Source organism: Tachypleus tridentatus, chromosome 6, assembly GCF_004210375.1.
Source record: "Tachypleus tridentatus isolate NWPU-2018 chromosome 6, ASM421037v1, whole genome shotgun sequence".
In the NCBI taxonomy this organism is placed as follows: Eukaryota; Metazoa; Arthropoda; class Merostomata; order Xiphosura; family Limulidae; genus Tachypleus; species Tachypleus tridentatus.
Window position 1 is genome coordinate 103214384 of NC_134830.1, and position 20235 is coordinate 103234618.

Sequence of the window (20235 nt, forward strand, 5' to 3'; positions counted from 1 at the left end):
TTGCTCCGAAGCAGGCTGATGAATATTTTTTTTTTTCCAGTGAAATATCCCTTTATTTGTATATCACTAGTTATGGACTCTGAGATATTTCTAAAATATCGTGAATGTAGAACTGTAAATTTACATCATTTTCAAATTCTTATTACTAGGAGACATACTCATTCTCATTGCAATGGATTTTTAGGATGTAAGGTTTACTGCTTTGTAATAACAGCCTTCACTTTGTGGATAAAGCACAACTATGGATTAATTTCAAATATGGCTTCAGGGTTACTGAAATCCTAAATGCTCTACTGCATAAATTTTTTTCTTTTGCTTAATAATTGTATTTTAATTAATATATAACAATAACTTGTTTGACAACTTAGACAGATGAACTCATAATTAATGTTAATTTAAGCATGTTAAAAAGGATGATAATTTAAAACTCTTTTTGGACACACAAAACACATATGTCCAGGTATTTGTGATATTAGTCAAGAAGGATGGTATAATAAAAATCATGATTTACAGAATCAAATACTGAAACTTATTACAACTTTTTATAGTTTTATATGCTGAAACTTTTAAACTATTCTTCACAAATCTTTTACCATTATATGAATAATATTTGACACATAGAATTGCTTAATGAAATGGAAGAAGATATTGTTGTTTTTTTCAATAACTTTCAAAAATTAAATTAGTTAATTATAGGATTTTTTAGCATTGTATGAAAAGTGCAAAATAGAAATGCTATATACAGAAAAACTAGAAAATAAACAGTAAACTTGTATGTTCCCAAAAAATTGTATTTTTGTTATAATAGAATAATTTTGTGATTAAAGGTACTTACTGTTCTCACATTGTTTTACGTTAAAATGTTTGAAGACAGTTCTTGATTTTAAAGCAGAAAAAAAAAGAAATTGTTTAAATGTTGTTCCCAAATTGGGAAAAAATGTTTCAGTGAAATACCCCCCTTTTTTTTAAGAGATTTAAATTGTATATTTTGCTTAGGTCTTATAACATTATTTTAACTGAAACAAAATTATTAAATTTCACTGTTATCCTTATCTGGTTATCTATGTTATTGTTTATTTCTAAATATCAGTTTTACAACACACTGAATTGAATCTCAAAATTCTGTTATCTTGCTAAAGTTAATATCTATAAAAGTCATCTTTTCAGATTTAATCATTACTCTCCCCGTTCGGATGAAATGCTTCAAATTTTGGTGACTATAACAAATTCACGTATTTAAATGAAACATTCTTGGTAGTTGAAGCATATAAAGGGCACTACTATTTTAGTTACAGAAAGTTCTCTAATTGCCATTGTGTGCACAAAAGTAGGTCTAGAATGTCTAACATGAATATTGTTTTAATTGCACAGGTGTAAAAGTAAAATCTATTTCTCCAAACTACCAACAGCTAGTGTTGTAGTTCCTTTTCATAATGAGCACTGGACGACTCTACTACGTACCGTCACCAGTGTATTAAATCGATCACCACCAGGTCTAGTCAAAGAAGTCATTTTGGTTGATGATTTTAGCAGCAAAGGTAAGGTACCAGCTATAGCCATAAAATTTAAAAGTAAAGTTTGAGGAGTCAAGATATTTACTTTCATTTATTATAAAAATTAATATAATTATTGTACAGTCAGTTTTTTGGTATTACTATTAGATATTATGAGACCTATCTAAAAAATAAAAGATTTTCTTTAATGTTGCGGATCTATTTTATGGTTAACCGTAAAGGCAATATACATATCTTTATGTTAAAATAAATGCTTAGTATGACATACATAAAGTACTAGAACTATTCTGTTTGGTAGGAAAAGCTCTGTGTTGAAGTAGGAGTTCATTAGGATAAAAAACAACCTATCATATTATGAATACAAAGTATTATGAAAGGAGAAATAGCAGACTACGATTTTTTGTACGCTGAGATTAAAAAGTGTTATTAAGTTAGGTTCAACAATTCAGTTAAGCGTTCATAAACCAGTAAAACAAAAAGACAAAATATTTATTACAGTTCAGTGTATGTTTAAAGACTAAAAAACTTGAGTAAACTAAATCAACCAATACATGTTAAATACCGTGCCTGAAAAAATAATTTACTTTTTAGCAGCTGAAATACTTTTTAATATCTTGACTCTATTCTTTCATCTCTATCTGCTTAGATGATTGTATTTTAATAGTGTTTGAAGTCTTTCCTTTTCGTATCTTATGCCTTCCAGAGGAACTAAAAACAGCCCTTGATGACTATATCAAAAAACACTTTAACAATGTTCGAGTGGTTAGAGCCAAAAAGCGAGAAGGTCTGATTCGAGCTCGTTTGATTGGCGCCCATGAAGCAACAGGAGATGTAGTAATATTTTTGGACTCCCACACAGAAGCTAATGTCAATTGGCTACCACCTCTCTTAGGTAGAAAAACAAAATATTTGTTTGTTTGTTTGTTTTGGAATTTTGCACAAAGCTAGCAGTCCCTAATTTAGCAGTGTAAGACTAGGGGAAGATAGCTAGTCATCACCACCCACCGCCAACTCGTGGGCTACTATTGTACCAATGAATAGTGGGATTGACAGTCACATTATGATGCCCCTACAGCAGAAAGGGCGAGCGTGTTTCGTGCGACGTGGATTCAAACCCGCAAAAAAAACAAAAAATGTTTTATATTTCAGTAGATGTGAATAAAGATACATACATATTGTTCCCTTTAATATCAGGATCCCACACTAAGATTAACCTGTAAAGAGAGTATCATGGGTTGGCATATATATTTTAAAAATATAGAGCAGATGGTTTGATAAACATTTTATTTTTATTGTTTTATTTACACCTTATTTAATGATTCGAATTTATTTCATGCCCATCTTTTTTTTTTTTTTAAGAGATAAAAATCTCCACACACGTGAAAAGCATTTATTTTGTATACCCAGTGTCTTCTGAGTCAATCACTGGGGTAATTACAATTACATACAACAAAATTAATTATGTTGTCTTTTTGTAAACAAAGTTCTTTTTATTAGAATGCTGTATTGTAAAAAATGAAATGAAAATACATATTAATATGGCTAAACTGTTTGTTATAACTATAAGAGCAGGTGTTAAACTTTAAATATGTTTTTGTTTTTCTAAATAACATCGAGTTGAACAAAAAAGAATGTATCACTATCCTGTGAATACAACCATATATGGGTGGGTCTCAACTCTTGAGTTAACAGTTTTGAATACAACTAAGAAAATTAATCTTTTATATTTTTGTAACTTATAGGTGTTGTTTTATTAAATTACTTTTCCCAGGCTTTTTAAAATGATGAAACTTTCGATCATTACTGCATAGAAAATAATTGTTTCCTGTGATTTTGGGAGATAATAGAAAACATTGTTCATACTTCAACAAGCAAACTAGAGGCAAATATTTGAACATTATATCAGAAACACACAATGTGGATGACATTTTTTTATATTATCATTGTATATAGCATTAATATTTTATTGATATAATAAACAATTAGTTCAATACTCTTATGTAATACAAGTTCATTTTTTTCTTTATATAGAACCAATAGCTCAAGACCATCATACTGTGGTTTGTCCTTTTATAGATGTTGTTGATTTTGAAACTTTTGCCTACCGAGCTCAAGATGAGGGGGCTCGGGGCTCTTTTGATTGGGAACTTTATTACAAGCGCCTACCATTATTGCCAGAAGACTTACAACATCCAACTGAACCTTTTAGGTTTGTTTGTTTACGTTTATACAGTATTATACACAAATATACATACACATGTATGTACTTTAGAAAGATGAATAAGTCTTATTGGGTTATATGGCAAACTCCAAATTTTCATGTTAGAAAAATGTTAAAATTATCTATTGAATTAATACTTTGACAATTAGTAGCTTATTGCTGATGTATTATTATAACTTTTCACTATTTGTCATCACCTTGATTGACTGTTTGAATGTGATAGTTTCTAAATGACATGGGAAACAGGAAAAATTTTGTCAACACTATTGCATATTTCCTTTGTTTGTAGTTTTTCTTGTTTGTAAAAAATCTATGAACATTTATTCTTTTGTTGTTGTTGAGATATTGCTTATTTCTTGTGTTTAAACAAGTAGTTATTTTTACTAGCTCTATATTTTAAGCCTATACATCATTAACATTAAATGATATTCTTAAATGTGTTTTATGATTTGTGGATTTCAGAAAAAGTTTGCATATTTTTTTCAACAGAAGTCCTGTTATGGCAGGTGGATTATTTGCCATTGACAGAGAATTCTTTTGGAACTTAGGAGGATATGATGAGGGACTGGATGTGTGGGGTGGTGAACAGTATGACTTGTCTTTTAAGATCTGGCAATGTGGTGGGCAAATGGTTGATGCACCATGTTCAAGGATTGGTCACATCTATCGAAAGTTTGCTCCTTTTCCAAATCCAGGCATAGGTGATTTTGTCGGCAGGGTACGTATCTAACAAAGCTCCTTTTTGGAGACTTGAATATTGTGAATCAGTTACTTAGTAAAGCTTTATCTGTTATATTGAAAACTGAAATAGACACATATTGGTTAACATGCAGAATTAATGCATAAGCTCTAAACTGATCCAAATTTTGATTTACAGTAATTTTATGCTGAAAATTCGTTTCTTCTTTAAAAACAACATTTGTTTTATAGTGCTTAACAAGTGTTGTTTTGTGAAACAGTATAGAACAAAACCTGTGTAGATATTATTTTATTGTTAATCTAAAGTGAGTCTTGTGTATTTTCAAAATCTTACAATACTTAACAATCAGCATCTGTTTCAGAAATTTAATAGAAAGCATTTTAGTTTCTTACTTTCTATTTGTGAAATAACACTGTATTTTCTAATAAAAGTGTTGTAGTCAGTTTCAAATAGTTACAAAGTAGTATACATAATATTAACTTTATTAGAGAGTTTGCACAAACATCTTAATTGTAAGTTTGTATGCTAATGTATAATGTTTTTGTACACTTTGAAATAGTGGTGTATGTTTGTAGAATTATAAGCGAGTAGCTGAAGTCTGGATGGATGAATATAAAGAGTATCTTTACAAACGTCGACCTCATTATCGTAATATCGATCCAGGAAATATTTCTAAACAGAAAGCTTTGAGAGAGAAACTAAAATGTAAGCCTTTCAAATGGTTTTTGGAAAATGTTGCCTTTGACCAACCACAGAAGTATCCTCCTGTGGAACCACCAGATTATGCAAAAGGAGAAGTAAGGACTTATTTGCCTTTTGTTTGTGATAGGTTTTTTTCCCACGTTTATGAAACAGTAATACTAAATACTAATGAATGTGCTTTGTATATAATGGCATAGCAATGAGAAGTATCTTCTTACATAATGATATACAATTTTCAGGTTATTTGTGAAAATATTTTCAATAGAAATATACTGCAGGCCAAAATCTTAAGGCCGATGAACATAAAGAAAAACTATGCATTTTGCGTTGTTAGACTCAACCACTTATTTGGGTAGAGCTTTGAGAGATGACTATAAGAAAAGGGAAAATAATAAAAAAAACGTTTTTAGCATTTAATAGGAAAAATGTGAACACTATGAAATTATTCGAAATACTAGCTGGTCAAAAGTTTAAGACCATACTGACGCGAAAAGTTAAGCGGCGGTAAATACGTAACGAAATTTAGTCATTTGTGTTCAAGCATTAGCGTTGTCAACATCTCTCACTGACATCTTCTGTGTTACCTTGGATAAAAACATGGCAAAGACTAAAAAGTGAACAGAATTTGAACGTGGCAGAATTGTCGAACTGCAAAAGCAAGGTCTCTCTAAATGTGCCATCACTGGTGAGATTAGGTGTAGTGAAACTGCTGTTGCAAATTTCTTAAAAGACCCTGAGGGACACGGAACGAGAATTTCAAGTGATCGGCCAAGTAAGTTTGGCCAGCGTTGAGCAGGATGATTCGACGAGTTGTCCGACAAGACACCAGCCGATCGTCGAACGAGATTAAGGTCCTTACGGACGCAGAATGCAGCTCAAGAACAATAAGATGGCATCTACGAGAGAAAGGCTTTAAAAACCGTAAACGTCTTCAAAGGCCACGCCTCCCTCCACACCACGAAACAGCTCGATTAAACTTTGCTGAGAAGTACCAAACATGGGACATAGAAAAGTGGAAGAAGATTTTTGTTCTTTGATGAGAAAAATTTAACTTGGATAGTCCAGATGGCTTCCAACGTTACTGGCATGATAAGGATATCCCACCGGAGACATTTCCTACACGACACAGTGGAGGAGGTTCCATCATGATCTGGCGTGCTTTCTCCTTCCATGGAACAATGGAGCTTCAGGTTATACATGGGTGTCAACCAGCAGTTGGCTACGTTGGCATGCTGGATAGAGCATCCTTACTGACTGAAGGCCCTCGCTTGTGTGGATATGAGTGGATCTTTCAGCAGGACAACGCTTCAATCCACAATGCCCGTAGGACAAAGAACTTTTCGTGGCAAATAACGTGATTCTTTTGGACCATCCAGCGTGTTCGCCCAAACTGAACCCCATTGAAAATGTTTGGGGATGAGTGGCAAGAAAAGTCTATAGAAATGGACGTCAATTCCAAATAGTGCATGATCTTCGTGAAGCCATCTTCACCACTTGGAATAACATTCCAACCAGCTTTCTACAAACGCTTTTGTCGACCATACCAAAGCAAATGTTTGCAGTTATTCGCCATGCAACTCCTACTGAGACCTCTTGTTGGGCATTTCCTACCCTGTTTAGGATTTTTTTTGGTATGGTCTTAAACTTTTGACCGGCTAGTATTTATGCTAGTTTCATAGTGTTCACATTTTCCCTACTATATGCTAAAATATTTTTTATTTTTATTTTCCCTTTTCTTATTTTCATCTTTCGAAGCTCTGCTCAAATAAGTGGTTGGGTCTAACAACGCAAAATTCATATTTTTTCTTTATGTTCATTGGCCTTAAGATTTTGGCCAGCAGTATATTTCATATTCATACATTTTTATGTTAAATACATATTTTACTGAATTGTGCATGTTTTTTGCATATGTGTATATATATGCAATATATAAATACATCTTTATAATAATACAGTTTACTTCTCAACATGGAGTAATGGTATACTAGGTTAAATGTTATACACACAATAATGTTATGGAATGCATCTACTGTAGGATTTAACCACCCTTTACTTTTTTGATGTGTTATTACTTTTATTCACCTGCCATTTTTTTAAAATTAGCAATAACATGCCTTAATAATTGGATAATTCTTACCTTTTTGTTGGCAGTTTTGATACATATATTTTATCAAAGTCATATTTTTATCTTACGTACTCTAATTCTTAGATTTTGTTGAATTTGTGAAAAGTAATGATGATTTTTATTATATAAAAATATTAGTGTTTTTTGTGATGTTTTATTGAAAATGATGCTTGTTCTTTCTCTTAATTTAAACTACATATAAAGCATTAAGGAGTTTAATCAATTAATTAACCAATACAAAAATCAAGTATTTAAAATATTTATTCCTGTATAGAATATATTAATAAGATACCTGAACATAGTGCACATTTATAGAATTTAACTAGGTTGTGAATTTCATTGGTACTCCTAATGATTTAGCCAATTTAAATGCAATCATTATGTCAATGTAGAACAGTAAGTGCATTTCAGTCAGATTTTAAATAACTATCTTGCTTTATGTCTTGCTCTTTATTTTGCCATTGCCTTTTTTGTTTCCATTTCTTTAGCTTTAAATACGTACATAGATGTGTGTGTATATATATATAATATATGTATGTATGTATATGTATGTATTTTCTGTTGGTAAATTAATCATATCAAATGCAAGTCTATGTTGTATCAGTTAAAGTAATCACAGTTTTTAAAACATTCAGAAAAAGGCAATAGGCATGTTAACAAATACAGTGGTTCATTTAAATTTACTACAAGTGTTTAAAGGTAGGTTTAAAAGTTCAGGTGAAAAATTGCTCATGGCTGTGTCATTTATGAACAAACTTCATGGAACCTCTTACAACACAAGCAGTTTATTTGTATATAACTTTGTGAACTCTTACAAGTGTTGAATCTTTCAGTAATTATGCCAATATCTTGTATGCAAATGTTCAATTATTCAAATTGAGCCTAATTTTGCTAGTTTTTAATGTTGCCACAGCAAGAATGAGTATTAATGCCACAGTTTAAAAACTATTGTATATACATCACAAAAATAATTTCATTATTCTTAAAGGAATTTAGGTACTCTGTTGGAATAATATATGTTTAGACATCTAGAAGTAACTTTTATTGGTTGGCAGTGCTATCTCACAACGTTCACATGAATGTTGATTGGGTGGTGTGAACTTTGAATTTTTACATATTCAGTCATTTTATGAACTACATATATTCTTGTATTTTATAATGATGAAATAATTTATGAGTTTATAAAAGAACCAAACCTTTCTGTGCTAGAACTATATGTAGTAAATAAAGTTGTAAAAGAAATACAGCATTTCAGTAATTTTTCTTGATGTTATATAATAAACAGATGACAAAATTCATATTAAATATTCCTAATAAAATAAAAAAATGCATGTTTAATCCCCAAAAAAGAATATTTTTATGAACTTCAGAAGCTACAGAACCATGTTTCTATAAGAATCTTCCCTGTTTCATTTCGTTCTAAAAATATCTAGTTTATAGCATTAAAGTAACATTTTTCTTCAATAATTTGATTTCCTAGAAGTAAAAGTCTTCACAATCAATGATTAAAATAAGTAATTAATAAAACTGGAATGTGTTGTTTTTTAATTATTGAATTAAACATTTCTGTGCAGATTTAATTACTGTATTACAGAAATATTTTAATAATAATTGTTCAAATTATATTATATACTCTATGATGACAAAATTCTTTTGCTTGTTTATTATCATTATTCTGGCCATTTAAAAGTTTTTCATGAGCAAAATTATTTGACTTCATTTGCTTTAGTTTTGCTGCTCCAGAGTTGCATAACATGCAATGTCTTGATATTTTGACATATTTGAAAATACAAAAAATATATATATAAAATTTCTGGTAACAAATAGTATGGAATGCATATATATATATATATATACTGTTTCCTCCCTCATTATTTATTTTAAATATTTTTCAAACATTTCCATGCATACTATGTATGTACTGTTAATGATTATGTCAAGTAAGTGAAACCATTAGTTCCCTTGATTCTAGTTAATTACTGAACTACGAGCTGGAAAAAAAAATTCCTGTAGAGTGGAGCATCCTTATCCATTTGATAGGTCAGGTGATACCTAAAGGAAATCCTCCCTTATTTGGCAATGGGAACGATCAACAGTCAAATTGTGCATTGCCAGCATCCTAAGGACAATTGCAGTATTGTTTCATGTACATAGTTCCATGTTTTGTCTGTCTGGGACAAAGAAATTTTAAATTCCAATAACTGAGATTATCATTTGAATTCAGAGCACTATCCAGTAAAGGCATCACAAAACAGACTTGTTTACCTAAGATTGTTTCTAAACTGTAAATAAAGATTGTTCTACTGTGCTATATATTGTATTTTAGTGTCTTTCTTTGCTTTAAATTTGGTTGAAGTCACAGAATTTAGGTTTATTTTATAATATTTTTGGTGGAAACTTTTAATTATTCAGTGTCTCTTATTCAAATACTCTTAAAGTAAAATTAGGGCACTTTAGAATACTGTAGTAATATGTTTTGTGTTCAAATAATTATATATATGTACTCATGCATCGTAGTTATAAAGCCAATATCAATATTTGAAACAGTTTATAGGGTGAATTATGGAACTTAACAGGTAATACATTTTATGTACTTGCAGAAAAATCATGAGAAGTGTACTTTACTTAAGTCCAGTATTTCACTAGCGGCATCATACATGAATAAATGTAAATTAGCCTGGTATTTAGCCACGGGAAGGAACATGTGGTTGTAATTTTGCCACTAGAAGTGAAAGGCACAATACTGTTAAGTTTCTTTGTTTCTGTCAACTGTGTTTCTTTGTGTACTGTGTTATCTGTTTAAACTCCATTATGCCTGAACTTACGCTTGTGCTATCCCAACGAAACTAAGAAACATAAATAAAAAAATCATCAATAAAAGAAATGACATTTGTTTCATCCAACAGTGCAGTAAGGAAAAACTAATCTCTAATTTTGTGAAGATAAAACTATCGAAGAATTTTAACCAGTGCACAAACATTATCCATAATTTACGGAAAAAATTACTAAAAGCCATGTTAAACTCGAAATATAAGGAACTAAATGACTGCAGAAAAAAAGTGAATCTAGACTATCAACTGGCCTGCTGCATTCAACCAGACATTTATGGACTTATACAACGCAACATCAATCAACTCAATAATAAGAACGACAAGGAAAAGAAAGTTCGCCACAACAAGAAACTAGATAAATTAAGGTGCCAACACGACGAATCACAAACAAACCTCGTAATTAACAGATCCTACCGAAAATTAAACAATGAAGAAATACATCTACTTAACAAGGACTCAACTTCGCAGTAACACCTAGAAATATTCCATCCATCAAAATGAAAGCCTGCCTGGAAAACCTAGCTAGAAGACTGGTGATCCATTCTACACAAATGAAAAACACCAACAAAACAACGGAAAACAACTACCAGAAAGAATATAACTTCGACAACAATTCCACTGACAACCAACAACCTATCTATCTAGGTACAACTGAAAATATCCATTTTCCTGAAACATTTCAAAACAGTATCTTAAACAACCTTTTTAAAGACTTTTCATACAAAACTATCAACATAATTTCACAGAAAAGGAAACTGAAAAACAACCTCACACAAAAGGATATTAATTCTATAAACAACTTAAAACAAGACAACAACACTAAAATTCTAAAAGCAGATAAGGGCAATGCTATAGTTATAACAAACACAAATGATATATTTTCGTAAAATGAACATCTTATCAGATACAAACAAATTTAAAGTACTAAACACAAATCCAACAAAAGCACATAAAAACAATTAAACGAAATACTATTATAAATGACAAAAAACAACACAATCTCAGAAAACGTTTATTCTTATCTACGAAGGATCGACTCATGCACACTACAACTATGCGGCACTCCCAAACCTCACAAACCTGATTGTCCACTACGACCCATAAAAGACCAGGTGGATTAAGGCGTTCGACTCATAATCTGAGGGTTGTGGGTTCGAATCCCCATCGCACCAAACATGCTTATCATTTCAGCCGTGAGGGCATTATAATATTACGATCAATCCCACTATTCGTTGGTAAAAATTGTTGGCGGTGGTGGTGATGACTAGCTGCCTTCCTTCTAGTCTTACACTGCTAAATCAGGGACGGCTAGCACAGACCCTCGTGCAGTTTTGCGCGAAATTCAAAACCAAACAAACACCTTTAAATATATTCTTAATTAACTAAATCATAAAGCCTTAACGGTCAGATTTGATGTTATTACCTTCTTCACAGAAGTCCCCACAACTGGAACCTGCAAGATAGCTTTAGAACTTTATATCCAAGACCCATACTCATTGATACACATCCCCAGCAACCAATTAGCAACCCTTATAGAATTCACTACCATCAAAACTAACTTAATGCTCAATAATCAAAACTATCTACAAATAAATTGCCCAAGTATGGGGAATCCCGTGTCACTAGTTCTAGCCAACATTTTTATGAAACTCATTAAATCTCAATCGATCAATTCAGCCTTACACCAACCATTATATTGGTACCTATATGTCGATGATACAATTGCTGGATTTACATATACAGAACACACTCTTAGTTTTTTTTTCAATCACGTTAACTCGATACACCACAACATTAAATTCACCTGTGAACAGGAAAGAAACTAACCAAATCGCATTTCTTAACCTCAAGATTACTTAAAGCTATACACAATTCAAAACAGAAATCCACATAAAAAACACCCATATTTGACTATACATTCCCTGGGATTCAGCACAGGAGACAAAACAAAAACTCAACATATTAAGAAACCAAATTATCACAGTCACAAAACTATGCTTACCCGATAAAATTAACAATGAAATCAACAAAATAAAACAACACTTCATCAACATCAACAAATATCATAAAAAAACGTGGAAAAAATTATACGCACACACCTAAACCAACAACAAACAAACAACAATAAATCCCAAGATACAACAAACTACAAAACCTTATACTGCTGTATACCATATGTTCCAGATATCAGCGACAAAAATAACCAACATTTGGAAAAAAAACCAAAACCTATAACAAAACACAACATTCTAGTAAACGCCAAATTTATTCAAAAACCGGGTACAAAACTAAAGTCCATACTATGTAAAAACTACACTGACAAACATGACACCAACATAATTTATAAAATATAATGCAACAACTGCCACTACGTCTATATTGGAGAAACAAGCAGAAAAATGAGAACTAAATTAAAATAACACACTTTCACTTTCACACGTTATTGAACACTGCATACCAAATAAACACAACATAACCGTAGAAAAATAAACAAGCACAAAATTCAAGGAAGCCCTACTACTTATACAGCAACTAAACCCAAAATTAAACCAATGTAAAGGAACACCTTTATACCTATACTAATTAATAACTCATGATTCATCTGCATCGCCCCTACAATCTCGTACCCGTTTATGCTCTCGTCTCTGAGACATATGGCCAGCAATGGTCAGTTGCAAACTCTCATTGTTTACCTGAAGATGATCTAGGAAGGTTGAAACTTTGTTCTCTGCTTATCAATAAAAGTGTTAATACTCATACCAGCTATTTAGAGATACATCAACAGGTTGTTTCTGTTCTTTTTCATTATGAATTAAAAATGTCTTTGACGTGTAAATTTTCCATTATTAAATTTCCATTACAATATAACATTTTTTATGGTTTGCTTGAAGTGGAAATGTACAAAGTTTGAAAAAGAGACACAGAAAGTAAATATGTATAACTGACAATTTTATATTGTAATTAAAGTTTTCATTTATTGTTGCCTTTAATAACAATGTGCATTCATTTGTACTCTATGTATTTCAGTAACATACTTTCTGCATGAAAGTTATTAGCAGTATGAGAAGTAATTAGTTAGTTTTTAATAATGTGTTATATTACTTATTTGTATCTTTATACACATTGGTGTCATATCTATGTTCAAAATACTTTGATTGTTTGCATTAGATATAATTAAGTGTTTACGTTTTGTACAACTTGTCATGTGAAAGTTCTGGTAAACTTGTACCTTTGTATTTTGTACCAGATTCGAAATGCTGGAAGTAATTTGTGCATTGATACTCGATTTCGGGGACAGAATCAAAGATTTAATCTTGAAAAATGTATAAAGGACAATAATAACCAAGGCGGAGAACAGGTTTGTTTATTACATTTTATAAGTATTTAAACTAAACAAGTCTTCGTGGCTATGGTAAGAGGCTTCAAGTAGTCAAATAAGAAAATTTAACGAGTACTATCAAGGTGTTTATTTGCATATAAGTTCCTTAGTATTCATCATGTCAGTAAATGTTTTGCCATATAACATCAAAAGCAGATGCAGTGTTTTTTTTAGTTTTATTATTGTAAACAAGCTAAGATACTTGTCCTTTATCCAGGACATGAACTAAAAAAATATGGAGATGAATGCTGTTATAATTAACACAAAAATCTTAATCTTAATTTATTATTACAGTATTCGTTATTACCTCACTGATAGTTTTGTATTAGCTTTAAGAACTCAATATGTATATAATTAGAACATGGTATATGTTGTGTGTGATATTCAGGAAGCTTTATGTTGTCTTCTTTCAACACCCAGCTTATAATATGTTCCTATCCAGTGTTTTACTTGATTAATTAACTGATACACATTGGCTACAGAAGTGTCTTACTAGTCAGTGTTGGAAGTGTCTTACTGATCAGTGTTGGAAGTTAGTATAATTCCAAAAACAACTTTTCATATCAGATTTATAGTGGCTGTTGGAGTAGAAATTTCAGATGAGTTTATACATTTCTGCATTATTGGCAGCCATTTTGTCATCGTACTCTTCCATAGAGTTCTAGCACACATTGTGAGATACAATCATGTGAAAAATTTAGGACACCATATGAAAGCCTGTGTATTTTTGCAATATTTTTGGATATATAGATATTTAATTTCAATTTTAACAATACCGAGAGATTATAGGAATATAACTAAACAATTAAAACTGAAGAAAAGACTTTTCAAGATTTTCTGTAAATGTAATTGTACAAAAATGGACTGTTGAAAAGGGTACTGGAAAACTGTCATCCTTATACTGCTTTACTGGAAAACATATAGGGAACAGCCGTGTTTTTTTGAGATGACAATCTTATGATCTTTATCAATGGAAATTATGCTGCAGAGCTACCATCGAGATGCACTCTGTCAGAGCATGACTAGCCTTGACAACGTGCACTAAAAGGACGTTTTGGGGCTCCAAAATCATTCAGATATAGTGCACACAACTTTTTTTTATAATTACTTTTATATAAAAATTGTATCAAGGAAAGACTGCATACAATTATTAATGAATAAATGAGTGACTGAGTGGAAATGATTATAGTTGCATCTATTATGAAAACTAATTTAAGTGGTTTTAGGAGTATATTATATGAAGAAAAATAAGAATAGTGTAATACATATACAAAACTAAACTCATGGGACAAAGAATCAAGAAACAAGCAGAAATATCAGACAGAAAAGCTACATGAATTTATTTTTTTTTAAAGAAATGCTCTTTTGTGAAGAAAATAAAATAAAATCAGATTTTAATACAACATGGTTGACGACTTAACTGTCCTTGCAGGTTTATATACATTAAACTACACATAATGGAGATGTTATGGAAGACACTTGTTTAATGTGACTTGTATCACTTTTCCATACAGAGATCCTTGATATTTTGGGTGACCTACTGGATTGCTTTTCTCACTGACATTTGTGTTCTTGATTTATCACATGTTACAAGATGAGGATGACAAGCTTTATGTACCATTGCTGAGGTATGATTTGCTACAGATCTCTTTCTGGATGATTCTGGTGTCCCAGGTTAATCCATATTCCTTTGTTTTTCAGTGCAAAGGATACCACCGCATTGGAAATTCTAGATTTCTGATCTGAATCATCATTATGATATGTGTGTTTGAATATTTTACATTGGAAAAACCTTTCACATATCATTAAAAAAAAGCAATATTTTTGGTGATATATCATTCCCTATAGCCCCCAGTGATACAGCAAATGAGTCTGATAACTTGTAGCACTGGAAACTGGGTTTCATCACCTGTGTTGAGCACAGTACAACTAGCCCATTGTATAGCTTTGTGTTTAACTAAGAACAAATTATCCCTATAAAATTGTAAAATGTAGTTCTGTTACATGTCATTATACTAATATTTGTTTTAATAAATGTGTTTGTCATGTGATTTGCCAATTTGCTTTTTCATAAACATTAAAATTTTATATGCTTAGATATTTTTAAAATTAAAAGTTTTTCAAGAATGATTATACATTTTAAAGTATTTAAAGCTTCCTAATTAGTGGCACCTAAGCTGTTTATTTAACAAAACTGGTTTTAGTTGGGTTCTTTGTTTACTTTTAGATAATATGATTTTTGATTTAATATTTGAATTTTACACTTGTGCACACATAACACTTGTTAATTTCAACATTTTAACATATTTTCAAAAACAATTTGCTTAGAAAGTGTGGTTTTTTATTTTTACTGTTCAGCAATTTGTCCTCACTTGGCATAAAGATATCCGTCCAGCCAAAAGAAGTGTTTGTTTTGATGTCTCCAGCTCAGAATCGCATGCACCTATTGTTCTGTGGAATTGCCATGGCATGCAAGGAAACCAACTTTGGAAGTATGATTTGGTGAGTTTCTTGTTTTGCATTTGTTTTTCATTTATCTCATGTTTATTTCAATTTTCTTCATGTAAATACCATTTATATTTGAATTTTTTTTTCTGTTGATATTATTTTTTCCTTGTGAGTGCAGGTGCTATAAAGAAAAAATTATACATGCTTTCATTCGTATAGTGTTTTAGTTATTAGGTTTTAAATAGAGTAAGTAACATGTTATAGCTTTTAAAGTAGAAATATGTTTAATTGAATTTTATTTGAATTAAAATATTATATTTTCATTAACTTTTAGAACAGTCAACATCTATTACATCCAATCACTGGGAACTGTCTGGATTGTGATAGTGAACGTCAGGAACTTTTCATGAGTCCCTGTGAGCCATCCAGTCACAATCAAAAATGGAAATTTGAGTTTGTTAATGTTTCTGCACTAACAAACTGGTGAAATAATCATATCGTAGCAAAGTTTTGGGTTATTATCCATAACAGTGGGCTTCGAATTATCTCATGGCAGAAGTTGTGATAATACTTTTACTGTAAATTTAGCTTCAGCTATGATTTTATGAGAGGTGTCCGAATATTTTGTGGCCGACCTATAAAGAAAAGAGACAATGGTTCAAATATGATTTATTTTTTAACATAAGATACTCCTAAATCTGTACACTTGCTCTGGCAGTGCTCTATGACCTTTATGCCCTTCTGAAAGAGGTGTTATTCTTGGTCCTTAATCCATGACTGGATGGTATGTACAAGATCATCATCACTCTGAAATCTTCAAACTTTTAGAAAGATTTTAAGAATAGAGATCAGAAAAAATATTGCTTGAAGCAAAACATAGTGTGAGTGATTAAGTAATCTGAGGCCAGTAACATGCATAGCATTCAAAGCAACATGTGATTTGTGTGCTGAGGCAATATCCTGATGGAAGGGCACACCTTTTTTGTGAGCAATCATCTTCTCTTTATTTTTATTTGCTGATGTAAACTGTTTATTTACAATACATAGTAATCTTGTGCAATAGCTTGATCCCTTTTCAAATAAGCAACTAGTAAAACACCCTTGTCATCCCAAAAATTGATGCAATGAGCTTCCTAGCAGGAAGTTGTGACTTAAACTTCTTTGGGTAAGTGAACTTGGATATTTGCACTGCAAACTTTGGGGATTGAGGAGATGAACCCATGCTTCACTCACAGTTAAATATCTTTAGAAAAGGAATTAAGTTCCATCAACTCGAATTTATTTCTGCTCAGGTGACATTTTGTAAACTTATCTGGTGCTAAACTTACTCATGCCCAAATTGTCAGTCAAAATGCTTACTGTAATACTTTTATGAATTAACATTTCCTCTACAAAATTTGTAACAGTAATTCTTCTATTATATATTATAAAATCACAAACTTTATCTAAAGTTTTGTAATCCATGTCAAGGGCCAACCTACCTTGAATCATTTTCATATGATTGTTTACTGCCTCTGCTAATTTGTAGTCCATGTCCTATTGAAATTCTTGAGGTGTTATTTTCTTTTCAACAAAGTACTTGATTATGGTGCAATGTTAAATCTTCTCCATGGTGTTTAATGTTCCTCAGTTTTTTTCATTTGGAAAGCTGCAACACACAAAATAAGCTCATTAAGTAACATATTACATATTGCTTACTCATAAAAAGTTCAAATTTAATATTTGTAGAAAAAATCTTACATTCCAGTATTTTTATAAGTCAGGCCATGAACTTTTTGGACAACCCTTATATTGTTCTTTTTTATCTATGCTTCTATCATTTATAAAACATACATTAAAGAGATGTTATACTGATTTTGTATCACAAGTTAAGGTACATTAATTATTGAGTTGAAATTTTATTACAAAATAGGTGCAATTTAAAGTATTATGATTCACTCTGTAAAAGTATTCCACTTTATTTTAAGCTACACTTACAATTTTCTTAATCATTTCATTGTCAGAATTGTATGTTTTTATTTTTTTAGGCTTCTTTACCATTGTTCCATGAATGTAAAATAATAGTTTTACAAATAACGCATAGATAATTTTAACAATGCATACACTTATAACTGTGCTGGATATTTTTTTCTATTCCTTAATAAATGTTAACTTTCTCACTCTTTTACAACAATAAAAGTAAAGATTTTCTCTTGAATGTTGTTCTGCAGTACTGATTTGTAATTTATATTTAAATAATAGTGCAACTCGAAGATTTTGGATAAGGCTATTCTTATAAATCAGTGAAATAGTTATCTGCTGTTGAACACACACATACACTCTGAATTAGGTTTCTCTTTCTGTACTGGCTTGTAAAAATTATAGTTTTTACATCCTGTTGTAATGAGCTTAGATGTTATCTGTCAAGATATGTAATTTCTGTGCTACTTCTGCTTTCACTTAATGTTGGTGAGGATTAACTTGCCAAGCTTGCCTTGCATGTGTGAACCTAACTTTTTAACACAGCTATATGGAAAATCTTTTCAAACCTTAGTGTAATTTTTGTTTAATTGATTATGTCTAGAGATTCATGGAAACTAAAATTTTCGTAAACAGTGTTTTCTTTTTTAAACTTACATTCCTTTCATGATGAATAAATAATTAACATCTGAGCTAAATATGGATGCTTTTCTTTTTGCAAAGCACTAGAAAATCTAGGCACTTCTTAAGATGTGCTTAATGTTATTGAAGGCAGTAAATGTGTTATTTATTTGATAGGGTACTTAGCTTCCTTCATATTTTGCAAATGACAAGGCTATTTTGATTAATAGCTAATAATTATTTGTATTTATTTCATCACTACATTATTTGTTATTGGATGTAAACGTTCATTAGAAAAACACATAGGTTTAAGAAGTTTTGCTAGAAATGAATAAAAATCCTCTTTTCATGAACTACATCGTGAACTTAGTTAATTTTTGAAACCATGTTATTTTTGTGTTATATTTTTTGAAAATGTTTTGAATAAAACTTTGTAGGTATAGGTTAAAGATTAATTATTTGCATGGTTATTATAAGTACTTTATCATATTGAACATTGTTCTAAATATTTTACTACCACTACCTCTTATTGATTATATAAACTTTTCTTTAATGAAAGCATATACATGTACATATACACACACTTGTATATAATAATTTTATAGGTGACTCAGTATCCTTATTCACAGTATTCGCAATTGCAATTTCACTGTTTATTAAAACATGACAATAGTGGTATTTTTCAGAAGCATTGAAAATATAAGACACTTGTGTTAGGTGAACACTTGAAAAAATGGATACTTATTTCCTTGTATGTGTATCAATTTGAAAACACTGCACATTTAAGATGGTACTTCATTTGTTTTTGTTGTAATTTGGTGATGTTATTTATGGTAATTTAATTTCTTTATGTTTATGAGAGGTAGTAATAAACAAAATGAAAAAAAATATTTCTAGTAGCTAAAATGAAAAGTTTTAATAACATTATTTTTCTGTTATTAAAAATAAAATTTCTATAAATAGGTAATTAATCAGCATTACAAATAAGCATAATTTATTAAGATTTCAATAATTTTTAATTAACATCAAATGGGTTAATAATCTGTTTCTTTTTTTTAAATAAATTAATCTTCAATTAGCTTTGCATAACATTGAACAAACAACAAGTATAGCATTGAATCCTGATAATTGGTATTGTTAAAGTCTTAATAAAGTTATTAATAAATTTAGTCTACTTGTACTTATGAGAGAAAGAAGAATCTCTGAAGAATTAAAAACAGCCAGGTGATGTATATATGTTAAAAAATAATAAATACTACTTGACTTCATAGCATGTAGTTGTTGCTCTTTATACTTTGTTTCTCATTTTGTAGTAAAATATAATTAAACCATATTTTGAATTTTCTGTACTGAATAATTAATTTTGGATAAGAACAAAAACAACAAAACATTTAGTTCTCTTTGCTGAGTGTTTTTTTTTTCTTGTCTAAAACGTAAAAATTTCTAACTATATGCTAAGTACTTATATGCGTTCAGGTTATGCAGTGAAATTGTTACTGTGATTTATTGTTGTCTTTTATGATAAATAAGAATAAAATATATTAAAAGATTCAGGAACAGCAAGGACTGGAAATGTGAACAAAATCTATTTTTAAAGTTATGAGGTGTAAAATACCTTTAACTGTAATTTTTGGCTAAAACTTTGATTGAAAAGTTAAATGTTTTCTCTTTCACCGCAAGAGTATCTATTATTTCCTTCTGTTAGCAGCGTTGTAAACCAACTTCATATTTAAAT

General features: G+C 30.5%; 1 protein-coding gene across 1 annotated transcript in view; it reads left to right on the forward strand.

The window, feature by feature from the left end:
- The window catches only part of LOC143253216 (putative polypeptide N-acetylgalactosaminyltransferase 10), an 85712-nt gene extending 66317 nt beyond the window's left edge, over window positions 1–19395 (forward strand). The window contains exons 3-10 of the mRNA XM_076506682.1: window positions 1372–1538; window positions 2218–2406; window positions 3546–3723; window positions 4225–4453; window positions 5011–5232; window positions 13341–13451; window positions 15831–15974; window positions 16255–19395. Coding sequence (XP_076362797.1) covers window positions 1372–1538; window positions 2218–2406; window positions 3546–3723; window positions 4225–4453; window positions 5011–5232; window positions 13341–13451; window positions 15831–15974; window positions 16255–16407 — 1393 coding nt within the window. The 3' untranslated portion in view covers window positions 16408–19395. The remainder of the gene's footprint in view (window positions 1–1371; window positions 1539–2217; window positions 2407–3545; window positions 3724–4224; window positions 4454–5010; window positions 5233–13340; window positions 13452–15830; window positions 15975–16254) is intronic.
- Window positions 19396–20235: the final 840 nt, after the last annotated feature.